Source organism: Primulina eburnea, chromosome 15, assembly GCF_022965805.1.
Source record: "Primulina eburnea isolate SZY01 chromosome 15, ASM2296580v1, whole genome shotgun sequence".
Lineage (NCBI taxonomy): Eukaryota > Viridiplantae > Streptophyta > Magnoliopsida > Lamiales > Gesneriaceae > Primulina > Primulina eburnea.
In genome coordinates this window covers 3,478,270-3,494,802 of record NC_133115.1, presented here as the reverse complement: position 1 = coordinate 3,494,802, position 16,533 = coordinate 3,478,270, and the positions used below count along the sequence as shown (strand labels likewise).

The following is a 16,533-nucleotide window of genomic DNA, read 5'->3' as shown; positions in this document are numbered from 1 at the left end:
GTTATGGTTGAATTGTCTAGTTGGGGCGTTAATTAGGGGGTAAGGCCGAATATTAGGGCATCCACCACATATTCTTTATAATCCAAAATCTTAAATTTAAGGTAATTAAAAGAACTATTTTATTAAAGACAAAAACTTGTGTGAGACGGTCTCACGGGTCGTATTTGTGAGACGGATCTCTTATTTGAGTTATCCATGAAAAAGTATTATTTCTTATGCTAAAAGTATTACTTTTTATTGTGAATATGAGTATGGTTGACACGGTCTCACATGAGACCCACTTTTTATTAAATATGGATATTCAATACATCAGCTTCCTTATAATTTACCATGCATGTCTTTATTTTTTCCCGTCGGAGAAATATTATTTTAAGGGATGCTATTGCTTTAGCTCCAAAATTAAAAGATATTGTGCTTTATTTAAATGTATTTTAAAAATCAAGTATTTTAATCCCTGTATTGGATTCAACCCATTTGTAAAGGGTTATGTGCTCGATTTTTAAAAACACGAGGTTTTTAATGTAATTAATTTTACACATTGCCTAATTGTTGTCAAGAATTTTTTGGAAAAATGAACTTATATTTTCAGATTAAATTAAGCCATTCGTCTCGTACGTTTACTCCGACTTTAAGATCCCCGGGGAATATAATAAATATTGTACGCGTAGTTCGGATTCCTTAGATCTTTCGAGAATATTTGATCATATTTTTATCGAAAAAATTTTAGAAGACAATTAAGAACATATATTTTCATTAATAATGCAACGAAAATTACCAGACGATACTGATCTGCTATTCGAGATTAATTACACCAATTTTAATTATAATAAAAAATAAAAAAAAAATGAAAAACGAAAGCAAAATTAAAGGACGATGAAGAAAAGCTGTTTCTTGCAACCTATGACTTCCTCATCCGCCCTTGATTCCTTGCATGTGGAGAAATTTCAGAGAACTGCCAAATAACCAAAAACTAATTATTACAAGGAAAAAACTAAATAATAATAATAACATACAGTGATATATATATATATATATATATATATATATATATATATATATATATAATTGATTTCCACACATGCACTTTCAAGTTGATTTTCCATTTGAGCCCGACACATGGAAAATACATAAAGCAAGGGAAATTTGGTCAGCAAAAATAAAATATAAACGCCAAAAGACAAAAAAAAAAAAATAATTTCAAAGGGACAAAAAAGGAATATGTAGTGAGTTTTTCTTCCATGGGATAATGCACAATAGCGACATAAAATATTCCTTGGCATGCATGAACGAATGTGAGATTAAAAAAAAAAAGGAGAAGAAGAAAGAAACAGAACCCTTTGATTCCAAAAGAGATAGGCCCTAAAATAAATTAAAGTACATAATATATATATATATATATATATATATATATGTATATATATATATATATATATATTCAGAACCATAACCATAATATGATAATAATTAATTTAACAAATTAATATACACATATTAATAGCAATACCTTTTCTTTTTGTTCTTCCACATAGAACTAGTAGTTTCTGTAATTAGGAATTGGAATACGGCCGGATTCGATCCGGTGGAGATCCTCGATCAGAATCTCGAAATGCCTCTTCACTTCCTCCGTCGATTTCCCGCCACCAACTGCCCGAGCCACATTCTGCCACCGGTCGGGGGTGTCCTTGTGGAATCGAGCCAATGCCTTCTCGAAGAGCTTGTTCTCTAGGGGTGTCCATGAACTCAATGACCTTGAAGTCATGCCTGAAAATTGTGATGATTTTTTCCCCTTAAAATCAATAAATTAAATTGAAGATCTACAGAAATATCAATCGGATGTGTGTTCGATTATGTGAAAATAGTTTGCATGCAAGTGAATATATATGTATATAGAGTGAGGTGAGAGAGGGGGGGGGGGGGGGGGGGGGGGGGGGGGGGGGTGTGGGTGGATTTGATATATTTTAATTGGCAAAATTGAATTGAATGACTTGTTTGCATTGGAACCACAAGGTTCAGCTGGATAGAATGGGGAAAGTGGATCCTTAGCGATTTTTGTAACGCAATATTGTTTATTTTTTATTTTTTTTTGGCGTATATCAAGTTGGAAAACCAAAGTGTGTTAAGAAATATTATTATTATTTAGTTTTACTCAGTCTATGTCGTCCTAATATTTAGGAAAATTGGTTAATAATGATGGGTCTTAGTAGTTGCTGTTTTTAAGGAATAAGTGGTTTAGTTGTTTTACTTAGTTGGTTAGTGCATATTCTGATGCACGTAGGATATCTGGTGTAGTTTTCTATTTAAGCTTGTTGAATTATTCAATAAATCATCTCAATGAAAATCAATTCTTGCACATCTTATTTTGTTAACATTTGGTATCAGAGCACTATTGCAGATGGCTTCTGAAAGTTTTGTGCAAGCGGCGATTCCTCGTTTCGATGGACATTACGATTATTGGAGCATGCTGATGGAGAATTTCTTGAGATCAAAAGAGTATTGGCGAGTCATTGATGGTGGAGTAGCTGAACCTGCAGGTGAAGCTTCATTTACAGATGCTCAGAGAAAGACTTTAGAAGAGTTGAAGCTTAAAGATCTCAAAGCGAAGAATTATCTTTTTCAAGCAATAGACCGTTCTATTCTGGAAACAATTCTCCATAAAGATACATCCAAACAGATATGGGATTCCATGAAGAAAAAATTTCAAGGCTCGGCAAAAGCAAAGCGGCAGCAACTTCAAGCTCTTCGCACTGAATTTGAGAACCTTCGTATGAAGAATACTGAGTCCGTTTTTGATTACTTCTCACGAACTTTGACGATTGTCAACAAGATGCGTATCCATGGCGAGAAGATAGAAGACACCTTCGTTGTCGAAAAGATCCTTCGGTCAATGGCAAAAAGATTTAATTATGTCGTTTGTTCGATTGAGGAAGCACATGATTTAGACACTCTTTCTCTTGATGAGTTACAGGGTTCATTGATGGTGCATGAACAGAAGATGGGTCAGGAAGAAGACAAACAAGAAAAGGAAGAAAAAGCCTTGCAAGCCACCACCAACAATCCGATTTCAACATCAAATGATGATCGAGAAAATTGGAAAAATCCATACAAGAAACCAGAAGAACAAAAGAATGAAACTTCACAAGGGAGATGGAGAGGGCGAGACAATAATCAAGCTAATGGTTACAGGCCAAAGAATGTCGACAAGTCAAATATTGAATGCTATAGATGCCACAGGTATGGTCATTACCAATATGAATGTCGCACAAATATGAATAAGAAGCATGGTCAACAATCAAACTTTGCAGAGATCGAAGAAGATGTTTCTCTTCTGATGGCTTGTCATGGTACAGAAGAAACACACACAAACATGTGGTATTTAGATACAGGATACAGCAATCACATGTGTGGAGACAAATCTGTTTTTTCAGAGTTGGACGAATCCTTTCGAAGTACTGTAAAGTTTGGTGACAACTCTACAGTTCATGTGATGGGTAAAGGAAAAGTAACAATCCAGGCCAAAGAAGACTCTATCCACACTATTTCTAATGTCTTTTTTGTTCCAGACTTGAAAGCAAATCTACTAAGCATTGGACAACTTCAAGAGAAGGGATACGAGTTTGTCATTAAAGATGGTGTTTGCCGGATATAAGATTCAAAGAAAGGCTTAATTGCTCAAGCTAGCATGACAACAAATCGAATGTTTCCTCTGCATCTCCACAATACCACTCATTCGTGCTTCTCTGCCAAGATTAAAGATACAACATGGCTTTGGCATTTTCGGTATGGGCATCTTAATTTTGGTGGATTAAAGACATTGCAACAAAAAAATATGGTGGCTGGTCTTCCACATATTGATGTTCCTACACAAGTATGTGAAGAATGCATTGTTAGCAAACAACACCGCGACCATTTCCCACAAAGAAAAGCATGGAGAGCAAAGGCAGTACTTGAATTAGTCCATTCCGACATTTGCGGCCCAATTAATCCAATATCAAATGAAGGTAAACGTTATTTTATAACGTTCATCGATGATTATAGCCGGAAAACTTGGACCTATTTTTTGCAGGAGAAATCTGAAGCCTTTTCAGTTTTCAAATCCTTCAAATCATTTGTTGAAAAGCAAGCAGGCTGCACTATAAAAGTTTTCCGCACGGATCGTGGTGGAGAATTCAACTCACATGAATTTGCGAATTTTTGTGAAACACAAGGGATCCAAAGGCAATTAACAGCTGCATACACACCACAACAAAATGGCGTTTCTGAACGGAAAAATCGAACAATCCTCAACATGGTGCGAAGCATATTGACGATGAGTGGTGTTCCCAAAAGTTTTTGGCCCGAAGCAGTGAATTGGAGTGTTCATATTTTGAATAGAAGTCCCACATTTTCTGTTCAAAATATGACACCTCAAGAAGCTTGGAATGGTCGCAGGCCAAGCGTTGATTACTTTAGAATTTTCGGATGTGTAACCTATGCCCGCATTCCGGAAGAGAAGAGAAGAAAGCTTGATGATAAAGGAGAAAAATGTATTTTTCTCGGTGTTAGTGAGCAATCTAAAGCTTACAAGCTATACAACCCTATCACAAAAAAAATCATCATTAGTCGCGATGTGATTTTTGATGAAGACAGATTCTGGTCATGGGAAGAGAATGCAATCACTCAACAATTTCCAACAAGCTACGATAATGATGATGATGTTGCTGAAAAAAACAACCAGCTTGTACATATTGAGCAACAACCCATGACGCCACATAATACTACAACAAATGCATTGCCAAGAGAACCACCAGCAGGTTTAGTAAGCAGCTCACATTCTCAACGAAGAAGAAGAAGACCAGCATGGATGGAAGATTATGAGGTGAGTGTAATTGAAGACCCACTTACTCACTTTGCCTTATTTTCAGATTGTGATCCCATAGATTTTGAAGTTGCTGTCAAAGAAACAAAATGGAAGAATGCCATGAATGATGAAATTGCAGCTATTGAACGCAACCATACTTGGGAATTAACTGAACTTCCTAAAGGGCAAAAGAAGATTGGAGTCAAGTGGGTTTACAAAACAAAGTTGAAAGAAAATGGCGAAGTTGACAAGTACAAAGCACGCTTGGTGGCTAAGGGGTACAAGCAAGAGTTTGGAGTGGACTACAAAGAAGTTTTTGCTCCTGTCGTAAGACATGATAGCATCAGATTGGTTATAGGACTGGCAGCTCAAGATAGTTGGCCCATCTTTCAATTGGATGTAAAGTCAGCATTTTTACATGGAGACTTACAAGAGCAGGTATTTATTGATCAACCTCCTGGTTATGTGAAGTTTGGTAGTGAGAATAAAGTTTATAAATTAAAGAAGGCTTTATATGGATTAAAACAAGCTCCAAGGGCTTGGTACAGTCGTATAGAAGCTTATTTTTTGAAGGAAGGTTTCAGGAAGTGTCCATATGAACATACACTCTTTATCAAGATTGGAGATGAAAGAAAAATGTTATTTGTGTGTGTTTATGTGGATGACTTGATCTATACAGGGAATGATGTTGATATGTTTGAAAAATTCAAGAAGTCTATGATGGATGAGTTTGATATGTCTGATCTTGGTTTGCTACATTACTTTCTTGGTTTAGAAATTGTTCGAACCTCTGCTGGAATATTTGTGTCTCAAAAGAAGTATGCCAATGATATATTAAGCAGGTTTCGAATGGAAAATTCAAACTCTGCTAATACACCAGTTGAATTTGGTTTGAAGTTAACTACAGATCATGAAGGGCAGAAAATTGACAACACATTTTTCAAACAAATTGTGGGAAGTTTGATGTATTTAACAGGTACAAGGCCAGATATAATGTTCTCTGTAAGTCTAATCAGTAGATATATGGAGAACCCAACAGAGATGCATCTTCTTGCTGCAAAGAGGATCCTTCGGTATGTGCGAGGTACCACAGAATTTGGATTGTTTTACAAAAAAGAAGACGAATCAGGTCTGATTGGGTTCACCGACAGCGACTATGCGGGCGATCAAGACGATCGAAAAAGTACCTCTGGGTATGTCTTTATGCTGGGTTCAACAGCCGTGTCATGGTCATCTAAGAAACAATCGATAGTCACCTTGTCGACTACCGAAGCAGAATTCATAGCTGCGACTTCTTGTGCCTGTCAAGCTAGTTGGTTGAAGAAAATTCTTGAAGAACTACAGTTCAAGCAACATGGAGCTACAACCATTTTCTGTGACAATAGTTCGGCAATTAAACTTTCAAAAAATCCCGTTCTTCATGGCCGAAGCAAACATATAGACGTGAGGTACCATTTCTTGAGAGATATGACAAATGATGGACTTATTGATCTCGTCTACTGCAAAAGCGAAGACCAAGTTGCTGATGTGCTGACAAAACCCCTCAAATTAGCTACCTTCTTGAAGTTACGAAAGCTACTTGGTGTGTGCACTTTGAAGGAGACCACTACAGAGCTAAATAATTAAACTGAATGTTTGATGAACATTTAGTTTATGGGAGGGTGTTAAGAAATATTATTATTATTTAGTTTTACTCAGTCTATGTCGTCCTAATATTTAGGAAAATTGGTTAATAATGATGGGTCGTAGTAGTTGCTGTTTTTAAGGAATAAGTGGTTTAGTTGTTTTACTTAGTTGGTTAGTGCATATTCTGATGCACGTAGGATATCTGGTGTAGTTTTCTATTTAAGCTTGTTGAATTATTCAATAAATCATCTCAATGAAAATCAATTCTTGCACATCTTATTTTGTTAACAAAGTGCACGTTTGGAAAAAGCTTATATAGAAAATAAGAGAACATAAAGAAGGAGAAAATTATATTTTTGGTTTTGTATTTATGTTTCTTTGTGATTTTTGTTATCCTATTATCAAATTTTTGTTTTATTCATGCATATTTCGATTTTTTGTAATTATACTAATTTTTCATCGAGAATATTAATATGACACAATCTACATCAATACCACGTCGAAAAATGACTAAAATTATCACATACACAAAAACAAAGATAGCTAGCAAGAAGACTAATATAAACATACGTAAACAATAAATAAACATGCACGACAAAATTAGATTGTCCTATTTTGAGGCCATCTCCAAGAATGCACAACAGATCTTCCTCTAATGGCCACAGACCTCTGCGTCACCATTTTTTTAAAAAAAATTTAAATTTTTTTTTGTATTTATTATAAATATTTGTATTTATTATAAATACTATTTAAATAGTTGTATAATATTTATTTTAATAATTAGATATTTAATCATAAAAATTTAAAAATAATAATTGTTGATTTTAAAATATTTATTATTTATAAAATTATTGATAATTAATGAATCATTTGATTAATGATTTATAATTAATATAATTTAATACAAATGCAAAAAATTAATATAACAATACAAATCATAAATAAATTGAAAAAAATAATTGAAATACAAATGCAATAATCGAAAGGAAAATACATTTAAAGATAAATAAACTAGATAATCAATAATCTGATAAATTTGATCTGGATCCTCCAAAATCACCTATATATTTTCCAAACGTGTCAACATCTTGTTGTTTGTGTCTTTTTCTTTTTTTCATAATTTTTGCTCGTTCAATTAGAACTATTTCACGCATTTCTGGATCGTCAATTATGCTTAAATCCATGTACAGAACTCTATTCTTCTCTTGAAGGGCAGCCAATGTCATTTTCTGTTGTCTAGTTTCAATTTTCTTTTGTTGATTTTCCAATTTCAATTTATCATTTTGCAATTTTAGCATTTGAATATTATAATATTATTGAAGTTCAGTGAAGCTCTTTTCTAGTATATTCATAAGATTGTGATGTCCTTGTTTCATCGTAAATAATAATTCTGAAACATTGTCATCTTTTTTTCTTTAATTTAGCTTTTTTAACTCAATAGGTCGCTCGGATAAAGTGTCAGTTGCATTTTCATCATTGCTTAAATTAATTGAAAAAGAATGCAATCCAAGAGAACCTAATATCGGAGTCTCTGGTGTCTGAGTTTATGACTGTGACGAATCCAAGTTTGTGACATGAATTTTAGGTACTGGACTCGATGGATTGATGTCGCTGGAGAATTTTTCAATATCTTTCATAATAGGTCACATGTGATCAAATTTGAATCCTTTACTATAGTTAGAATATTGCATGAACAGATATTTTGCTTTATTGAATTGCACGAAAATACACGACTCTTATAAGAGTTTAAACTATTAAAGAAAATAATCTATATAAAAAATACTTACAATATCCTCTTCAGATACATTACTGGGTTTAAAAGTTTCAATTTGGCGATTAATGCATCCTCTTAATCTTCCAATGTGACGGAGTACAACTTTGATGCGACACTGCAGTAATCTTTTGTTACGTAGTTGTAGATGCGGAACGAGCATTTGGCGTTTTTCAATCACGATTTGCAATTGTGCCATCTCCAGCACGTGGTTGGAAGAAACGACATTTACATGACATAATCAAATCATGTATCGTAATGCATAATATGATTATCGAAGATGAACGTGACCTCTATGCACCCATTCAAGATGCGAGAGAAGCACCAACTCTGAACGTAGAAATGGATGTTGATGAGCATATCAAATTTCAAGAATATTTCAATCTATATAAAAGAATAAAAGACAAATATGCTCACTTCACACTACGAAATGCTTTAATTGATCATTTGTGGGATGAATATAATCATTCAAATGTTTGAAGTTGTATTCTTATTATATTTGAAGTTGTATTTGTATTATGTTTGAACGTGTATTCATAATTTTCAATTTAAATAATTTTCGTATATTAATTCTTATTATATATAATTTAATTTATATATAATAATTAAATTATAAACTTAAATATTATTATTTAAATTTAATAATAATAAAACTTTAGTCATATTTAAAAATATATTAAATATAATAATTAAATTATAAACTTAAATATTAATATTTAAATTTAATAATAATAAAACTTTAGTCATATTTAAAAATATATTAAATAAAATATAATAATTAATATATGTAAAATAAAAAGAATATTTCGTTAAAATTCTTTTTGATGTAAGATTTGAAGTAAATGAACTGGATATTGATGTTGTATTTGATATAAAAATCGAACTATTTTAATGTAAAATTTGACACAAAATAGATTTTGTGTTGGGAAATGTGTTTGAGAATCCAAAATCTTTCGCTTGTCCTTTTATTGGAAATTGAATAGTGGGCAGACGAATTTCTTTGTTGCAGTCCAGAGCTAGGGGTTAAGAGCTACACGCAGTCGTCCAAAAACCCATGAGTTATTACAATAAATCTTAGTTTTTCTTTTTAAAAATTACCTATTTCCAACTGCATGCATGTGAAATTCAAATTATAAGTCAAGAACAAATCTGATCTGTTATCTATTTTTACAGTGGCCGATAAAGACAAATAGACAATCGTCCGTGCAGGTTTCTTCTGAAATAAATGATCGAGCAGAATTATTATTTATTTAGGAATCTTAAATTTACCTGTCAGGTAATACAGTTAAAGCCATAATATATTATAGTAGGTCTTTTGTAAACGATCTCTCACGAATCTTTATCTGTGAGACGGATCAATCCTACCAATATTCACAATAAAAAATAATAATTTTTCATGGATAACCCAAATAAAAAAGATCTATCTCATAAAATACGACTTGTGAGACCGTCTCACATAATTTTTTGTCAATATATTAATTAATTTATCTGATGTCTAGCTTCCTTCTTTTTTTACTAATAAATGAATTAATTTTGTTTTTTTTTCATCAGTTTATATTTAGTAATATAATGGGTTAAAAATACAGAAAATATTCATCTTTTTCTCGCGACAAATATATGATTATACTTTTTCATGGAATAGATGTTTGAAATTGGGATTTTGGACTTTTTTCTAGCAAGGCAGCATTAAAGGAGTACTCTTTGTTTGTAAATATTACATGAACCAACACATTTTCAAATTTTAAAATATTACTTAATTTCAAACCAAAAAATCTAACACTTAAGATTTAATTAAAATAATATATTTTTCGGTTAAATATGTTTTTGCGAGAAAAATATTGTGATGAGTGATTTTACTTTCGTACATCAAGCTGTTGATATATTAAATTTTTTTATACCTATTATATATAGAGTGGGTCTCATGTGAGACCGTCTCACTGATCTTAATCTGTGAGACGGGTCAACCCTACTTATATTCACAATAAAAAAATAATACTCTTAGAATAAAAAATAATATTTTTTCCTGGTTGACTCAAATAAGATATCTGTCTCACAAATACGACCCGTGAGACCGTCTCACACAAGTTTTTGTCATATATATATATACGTAAATCACAAATTTTGCTCAAAATTTAAATTTGAATCTATCCTCTCAGATGGTCCAATTAGCTTTCACAACTAATTTCTGTGTCAGCAGATATGGGTTCATCCATTAACAGTCACAAGAAGAATGAAATATCAGATTTCGAAGGCGGAGATTGTACCATAAGTTTTTATAAGGTTAAAACATTTTCCAGAATTTTTTCCTAGTTTTATTATCCAGAAATTTAATTTTTTGGATAGAATTAGATGTCATTTTCTTATTAATAATTGGGTTTAGGACCACTTATCCCAATAGGAAACAATCCCACAAATCAACTAGAATTTTATAACGAAATTAGTGATTCATATATAGTTGAAACATGATAAGATACATGATTCAATTGTCATCCATTTGTCCAACAATCTTGCATTTACAGAATGAGAAGTTTCATCGAGATATTGTACAATGGCATTTAAATTCGATAAGTGTTACATATTATTTTAATTACGACAGTGTTAGAGATCTAAACAGAGTTTTGTTTCACCTTAACTTCTTCTATATTCATTTCTATGTTATAATTTTTGTACTTGATAGTGGATGTAAGTGTTAATATAGGAGAAAATTTGTAAAATAACTTCGATCAACTATTTAATTAAATATGTAGGACCGAGTGCTTACGGCTTTACCAAAAACTATAGCTGGTGGTAATGGTGCAACTCAAATCTTTTAAACCACACAGCAGTTCAAGCACCACGGTTCGATCGCTCTACCAAGTAGAGACAATTATTACACCCAACAATCTCCCTCCCAATAATTGCACTTCTTGCAATCAATAGGAGTCGAACCCGTGACCTTGACTCTGATACCAATTGTAGGACCGAGCGCTTGTCGTTTTACCAAAAGCTATAGCTAGTGGTAATGGTGCAACTCAAATCTTTTAAACCACGCAGCAGCTCAAACATCACGGTTCGATCGTTCTACCAAACATGGATAATTATTGCACCCAACAAAACAAATGACCTCCTCGTGTGTATTATAGTTGACAAAGGTTAAAAAACAAAATACCCCTCAATATAGTACATACAAGAGAAGTGACTGAAAAAAAATCCTGATTTAAGTATGATAATCCACTTAAAGTCCCTACACTTGGCTAATTTACACTTTTGAGTAATCTTGATTGGAGATTCCGTTTTAGAAGCTGGAAACTTGGGTACGTCCCCAAAAATTCATGGTGCAATGTATGTGGTATAACTTTTATTAGTAGAATATTTTGAAGATCTATGTTGATAGGGCTCAATCATATAGTCCACTATGGACCCTTTACAATAAGTTCTCTTATGTTTGTGGTATTAATTTTACTCTTAAAAGTGTTTTCCGCATAAACTCGTGTGTTTTTCCTTTCCTTTGATCTGTTATTGTTCTTTTTCCTTTTAGTTATCATATTTATTCAGAATGTTGACATAACACCGAGAAATACTGATATGATGTCTTAAACGCTGACGTGACACCAAAAACTATTGTAACAAGGGGAGCCTAAAGTGTTGAATTTGAGGGCTTGTGGATAGCACAAAAAAGATATACAGGCTACACATTTGGAGCAAACTTAATATCCCACGTAACTTTATTTAATAACAATAATATATTAAGAAAGTTGTACGGGTTTGAACAAGACCTTGCCCACCTTTTGGAATACAAGAATGGCCCAAAAATATGAATGCAGTTAGTATATATATATACATTAAATATAGCTAGTGTGTGTGGTCCAATTAATGATCATCATTGATCAAGATCTTCATCTTGATAAAGTTGATAAAGATCAAAGAAAAGGTGGAACAAAAAGGGTGGCCCGATTTCATATGGTTTTCCCTTCTCCTTGTTGTCTTCACAAAATACCATGCAAGTTCATGAGGTGTGGACGATGTCGTAGCGATCCAACGAGGGGCGAGCGGACGCCGTTATTTTTCACTTAAAATGGAAAATATTTAGATGGTCGTGGTCTCCTCGCTTATCTATTGATCTTCTATGTCTTAATTTATTATATCCATCGGTCTATTTTGGTAGTACCTCTAGGGAATGAATGAGAGAGTGTGAGTTGTGAGCATAAGAAAAGCTTTTTATTTTAGCAACTTTTGGGGTTAAAAAGAAGAGTAGGTCTCTTGTGACTACTGTCTCACGAATTTAGATGATCGTGGTCTCCTCGCTTATCTATCGATATTCACAATAAAAAGTAATAATTTTTCATAGATAACCCAAATAAGATATCTATCTCATAAAATACGACCCGTAAAATCGTCTTACATAAGTTTTTGCTTAAAAAGAATTAAAGGCCAAAGATTTTTGGAGGATTCGATTGCTACTCTCATTTATTATATCATTGGGTCATAAACTTAACATTTTCCACTTTTTGGATTCCTACCCCCCAAAATAGGCCCACCACAATTCTTGGGTCCCTCCCATTTTTAGGCCAGCACAAGAACAATATTATATAACTAAATATAATAATCAACTCTAATTATTTGGGTGATGTGATTTTTATGTTCGAGAATTTGAAATTCTTGAATATTAAATTATAGTTGCTGCATCCGTCTCAAATTCTCAACTATATAAAAAAATATTCTATTTTCTTGTTATCCCAAATATGTATACTCATGTTTCTTCATTTATTATATTTTTTCTTATTTTTACTAATATACATTTATTAACTAAGTATTGGAAAAAGTGTAAACAATTTTATAATGAATTAACTAAGCATTGGAAAAAGTGTAAACAATTTTATAATGAATTAACTAAATACAAAACATGAAGTCTATTGGTAACTTTTGTTTTTCTAATTATTATGTGGTAAAAACTTCTGCGAGAGAGTCACACGAGTTATATTGTATGAGACGGATCTTTTATTTGGGTCATCCATGAAAAAGTATTATTTTTTATGTTAATAGTATTACTTTTTGTTGTGAATATCGGTAAGGTTGACTCATCTCACAGATAAAAATTCGTGAGACCGTGTCACAAGAGACCTACACTTATTATTTTTTAGTTTGTAAATAAATGTATATTTGGGACGGAGAGAATATTTTTTTTTTAATAAAAGAGTTGTTTTTCAACAAAATGTTTTGATCCAAATTTAAAAAAAAAAAAAATTGTGAAATCTAAAATTGATTTAATTAATGCTCACAAAAATAAATAAATGTCGTACGTTGCTTTAGGATTGGTTGAGAGACGTATGCCTTGTCTACGCCAACCCAATGGAATCCTCTTCATTAATTTCGAAGCTAAGTGTTATCCCAATTTTTGTGTGAATACAAATAAACACAAAACTTAGATTAACCAAAATATATGTTATGAAAAATTTAGATCAAATGTATGGCTAAGAATTTCGTAAATATTTCCGTTGAGATAGGCAAACTCCGGAACAAAATTTTAATGAAGAAATTATGGTCAATAGACTTCTCGTGTGTTTTAAATAAGCGGTCTTTTTCACGAAAAATAAGTAGGTTTCAAAAAAAAAATTAAAATTGATTTAAGAATTAAAATATGAAAAAAAAAATGAAAAAAAATGAGAAAATTTAAAATTTAAAATATTTAACTTAATAATTTTTTAGAATATACATAATAAAATTGATTTAAGAATTTGAATCGGCTCTCTATAACCACTGTGGAAGGAATTTTCAACATGCTATAATATTTCGAGCCCAAATTGTGTTGGATAGAAGGCCCATTTACTGGATGCGTAAATATCGGCCCATAACTCGGTGTGGCTTTTATTTTGAGTCATGGGTCGATATTGAAATCATCTCCCAAGAAGATTATTGGTTTCGATTCCAAAATGATTTAAAATCGAGGATTTGGTCACAATTTCTGGTTGATGAAATAAGAAGCCATAACCGTGCTGATCGAGTATTTGTAATTTTACCAAAAGTTATAGTTGGTGGTAACGGTGCAACTCGAAGATTTTAAATTGTGCAGCGGTTCAAACAACACATTTCAATTGTTCTACCTAACAGAGACAATTATTACACCCAACAATCTTTCTTATAATTACATATGTTGTAATCAATGAGAACCGAACAAGTGGCATTAACTCTGATACCAATTATAAGACCGAATGTTTGTCGCTTTACCAAAAACTATAGTTTATGATAACGATGCAACTCAATTAATATTTTAAAATGTACATGAGTTTAAACACCATGTTTCAATTGTTCTATACGACACAGATAATTATTGCACACAATACATGTAAAACATATTCATGAGACTTTGTCGTAATGATGTATCCTTACTAAATTACAAAGTCATATAATATAGGAAAATGAATCATGTGTTGAAAGATTGGGAACAAATTCATGTTATAATTATATGATATATATTAATAGTGAATTTAGGTTTAAATTATGTATTTTGATTTATTGGATATGTCAATACTTCATGAAACACCCGAGTGATTATGGTCTCCCCAACAACTGTTTCCCCATTAAAAATTAATTATGGTTCTCCACTACTTGTCTTCAAACCATGATTAAAAAACAACCATTATCTTGTGGAGTATATCTCTTATAAGACGGTCTCACAAATTTTTATATATGAGACAGGTCAACTCTATCGATGTTTACAATAAAAAGTAATATTCTTAGCATAAAAAGTAATATTTTTTCATGAATTACTCAAATAAGATATATGTCTTACAATATATGATCCGTGAGACCGTCTCACACAAGTTTTTGTCTATCTTGTGAGTTTTGTTTCAAAATATTAATTTATGTGATTAATATAATAAATTGTGTAAAATATAATTTAATTATCCTATTGTTGAGGATAAGCTAGGTAGGTGGTGATATATTTGTAACATATGGAAGTTTGAATTTATTTAATATTCAAAAGTTTTTTAACTGGACGTCATAATTAGTATTTGAAAGGAAACGTGCATTGTCTTGCCATACATAAATTTATCTCTTAAATTTATTTTTTTTTTATAAGATTTTGTATAAAAATTTGTATTATAGGATATCGAGTTTCTCTTTGATATTTAAAATAATATGTTTCATAATAAAAGACTATTTTTATTATCTTGTAGGAATAATATCAACACAAATCTGTATATATCCAATAATAATTGATGCACAATAAAGGTGCTAGAGAAGCGAGACAAGCAATACATGGAATAATTTTCTGAAGAACTCGCAAAGACGAAGCATCGTAATTTTATTGTATTGTCGTGACGTGTTGAAAAAATTTTAAGACAACGCTCATACGGAGTGTCGATTGAAAAATTGTTTTATTGCTCCGAATTTCGGCTATATAGATTTGTATTTTTGTGTTTTGGTTATGTTTGTTATTGAGTTTTTAGGATGCGATTATTTTCTTGTCTTGTTAAAGAAATATAGTTAATTTTCATTCTTTCGTTAACATTGTTTTTGTGAACTCAATTTCTTTTCTAATGATTATTCGGGTGGGTCTCATGTGAGACCATCTCACGGATCTTAATATGTGATACGGATCAACCCTACGGATATTCACAATGGAAAATAATATTCTTAGCATAGAAAGTAATATTTTTTCATGGATGACCCAAATAAGAGATCCGTCTCACAAATACGACCCGTGAAATCGTCTCACACAAATTTTTACCTGATTATTTTGCTTGAGTCATCTCACAAGTGTGTTCATTTGTGTATAGTTAATAATTATCACCGTATTTTTAATTATCTTTGTGTTATACTTATATTATTTTGATATATATTGTTATAAACAATGTTACGATATCCAAGAATGTGAAATCTTGAAAGAGTTAATAATCACTGTGAAAAATAAATAGACGTTCAACTTCATATGTTTTTTAAAATAAAAAAAAAAAAAACTCATAGACCCCATATAAAAATATTAATACTATTATAACCATTTTGTCATGTACAAAATAATTTTTCATCATATTTTTTGTATATAATTCAATATCTAATATATAAAAATGAATCTAAATAACACTATTTTATTTAAATATTTTGATATCACATATGCATTTAATATCTTCAAATAATAATAATAATAATAATAATAATAATAATAATAATAATAATAATAATTCAATCCCTTTCTTAGTCAGTTAGGATTGGGCCTACAAATATAATATAAAAATGAGAATGTTGACTCCAACAAATGTGAGGCCCATTTCATGTTTATCCACTTTCACGCTAATTTGCTTCACATCTGTAATTTCTT

General features: G+C 31.6%; 1 protein-coding gene across 1 annotated transcript; it reads right to left on the bottom strand.

The window, feature by feature from the left end:
- Positions 1-772: 772 nt before the first annotated feature.
- Positions 773-1,843, bottom strand: LOC140814537 (protein RADIALIS-like 4). The gene is made up of 2 exons (XM_073173558.1): positions 1,505-1,843; positions 773-952 (listed from the first exon to the last, which is right to left on the bottom strand). Exon 1 carries the CDS (start codon positions 1,757-1,759, stop codon positions 1,532-1,534), a length of 228 nt encoding a protein of 75 aa, XP_073029659.1. The 5' UTR covers positions 1,760-1,843; the 3' UTR covers positions 773-952; positions 1,505-1,531.
- Positions 1,844-16,533: the final 14,690 nt, after the last annotated feature.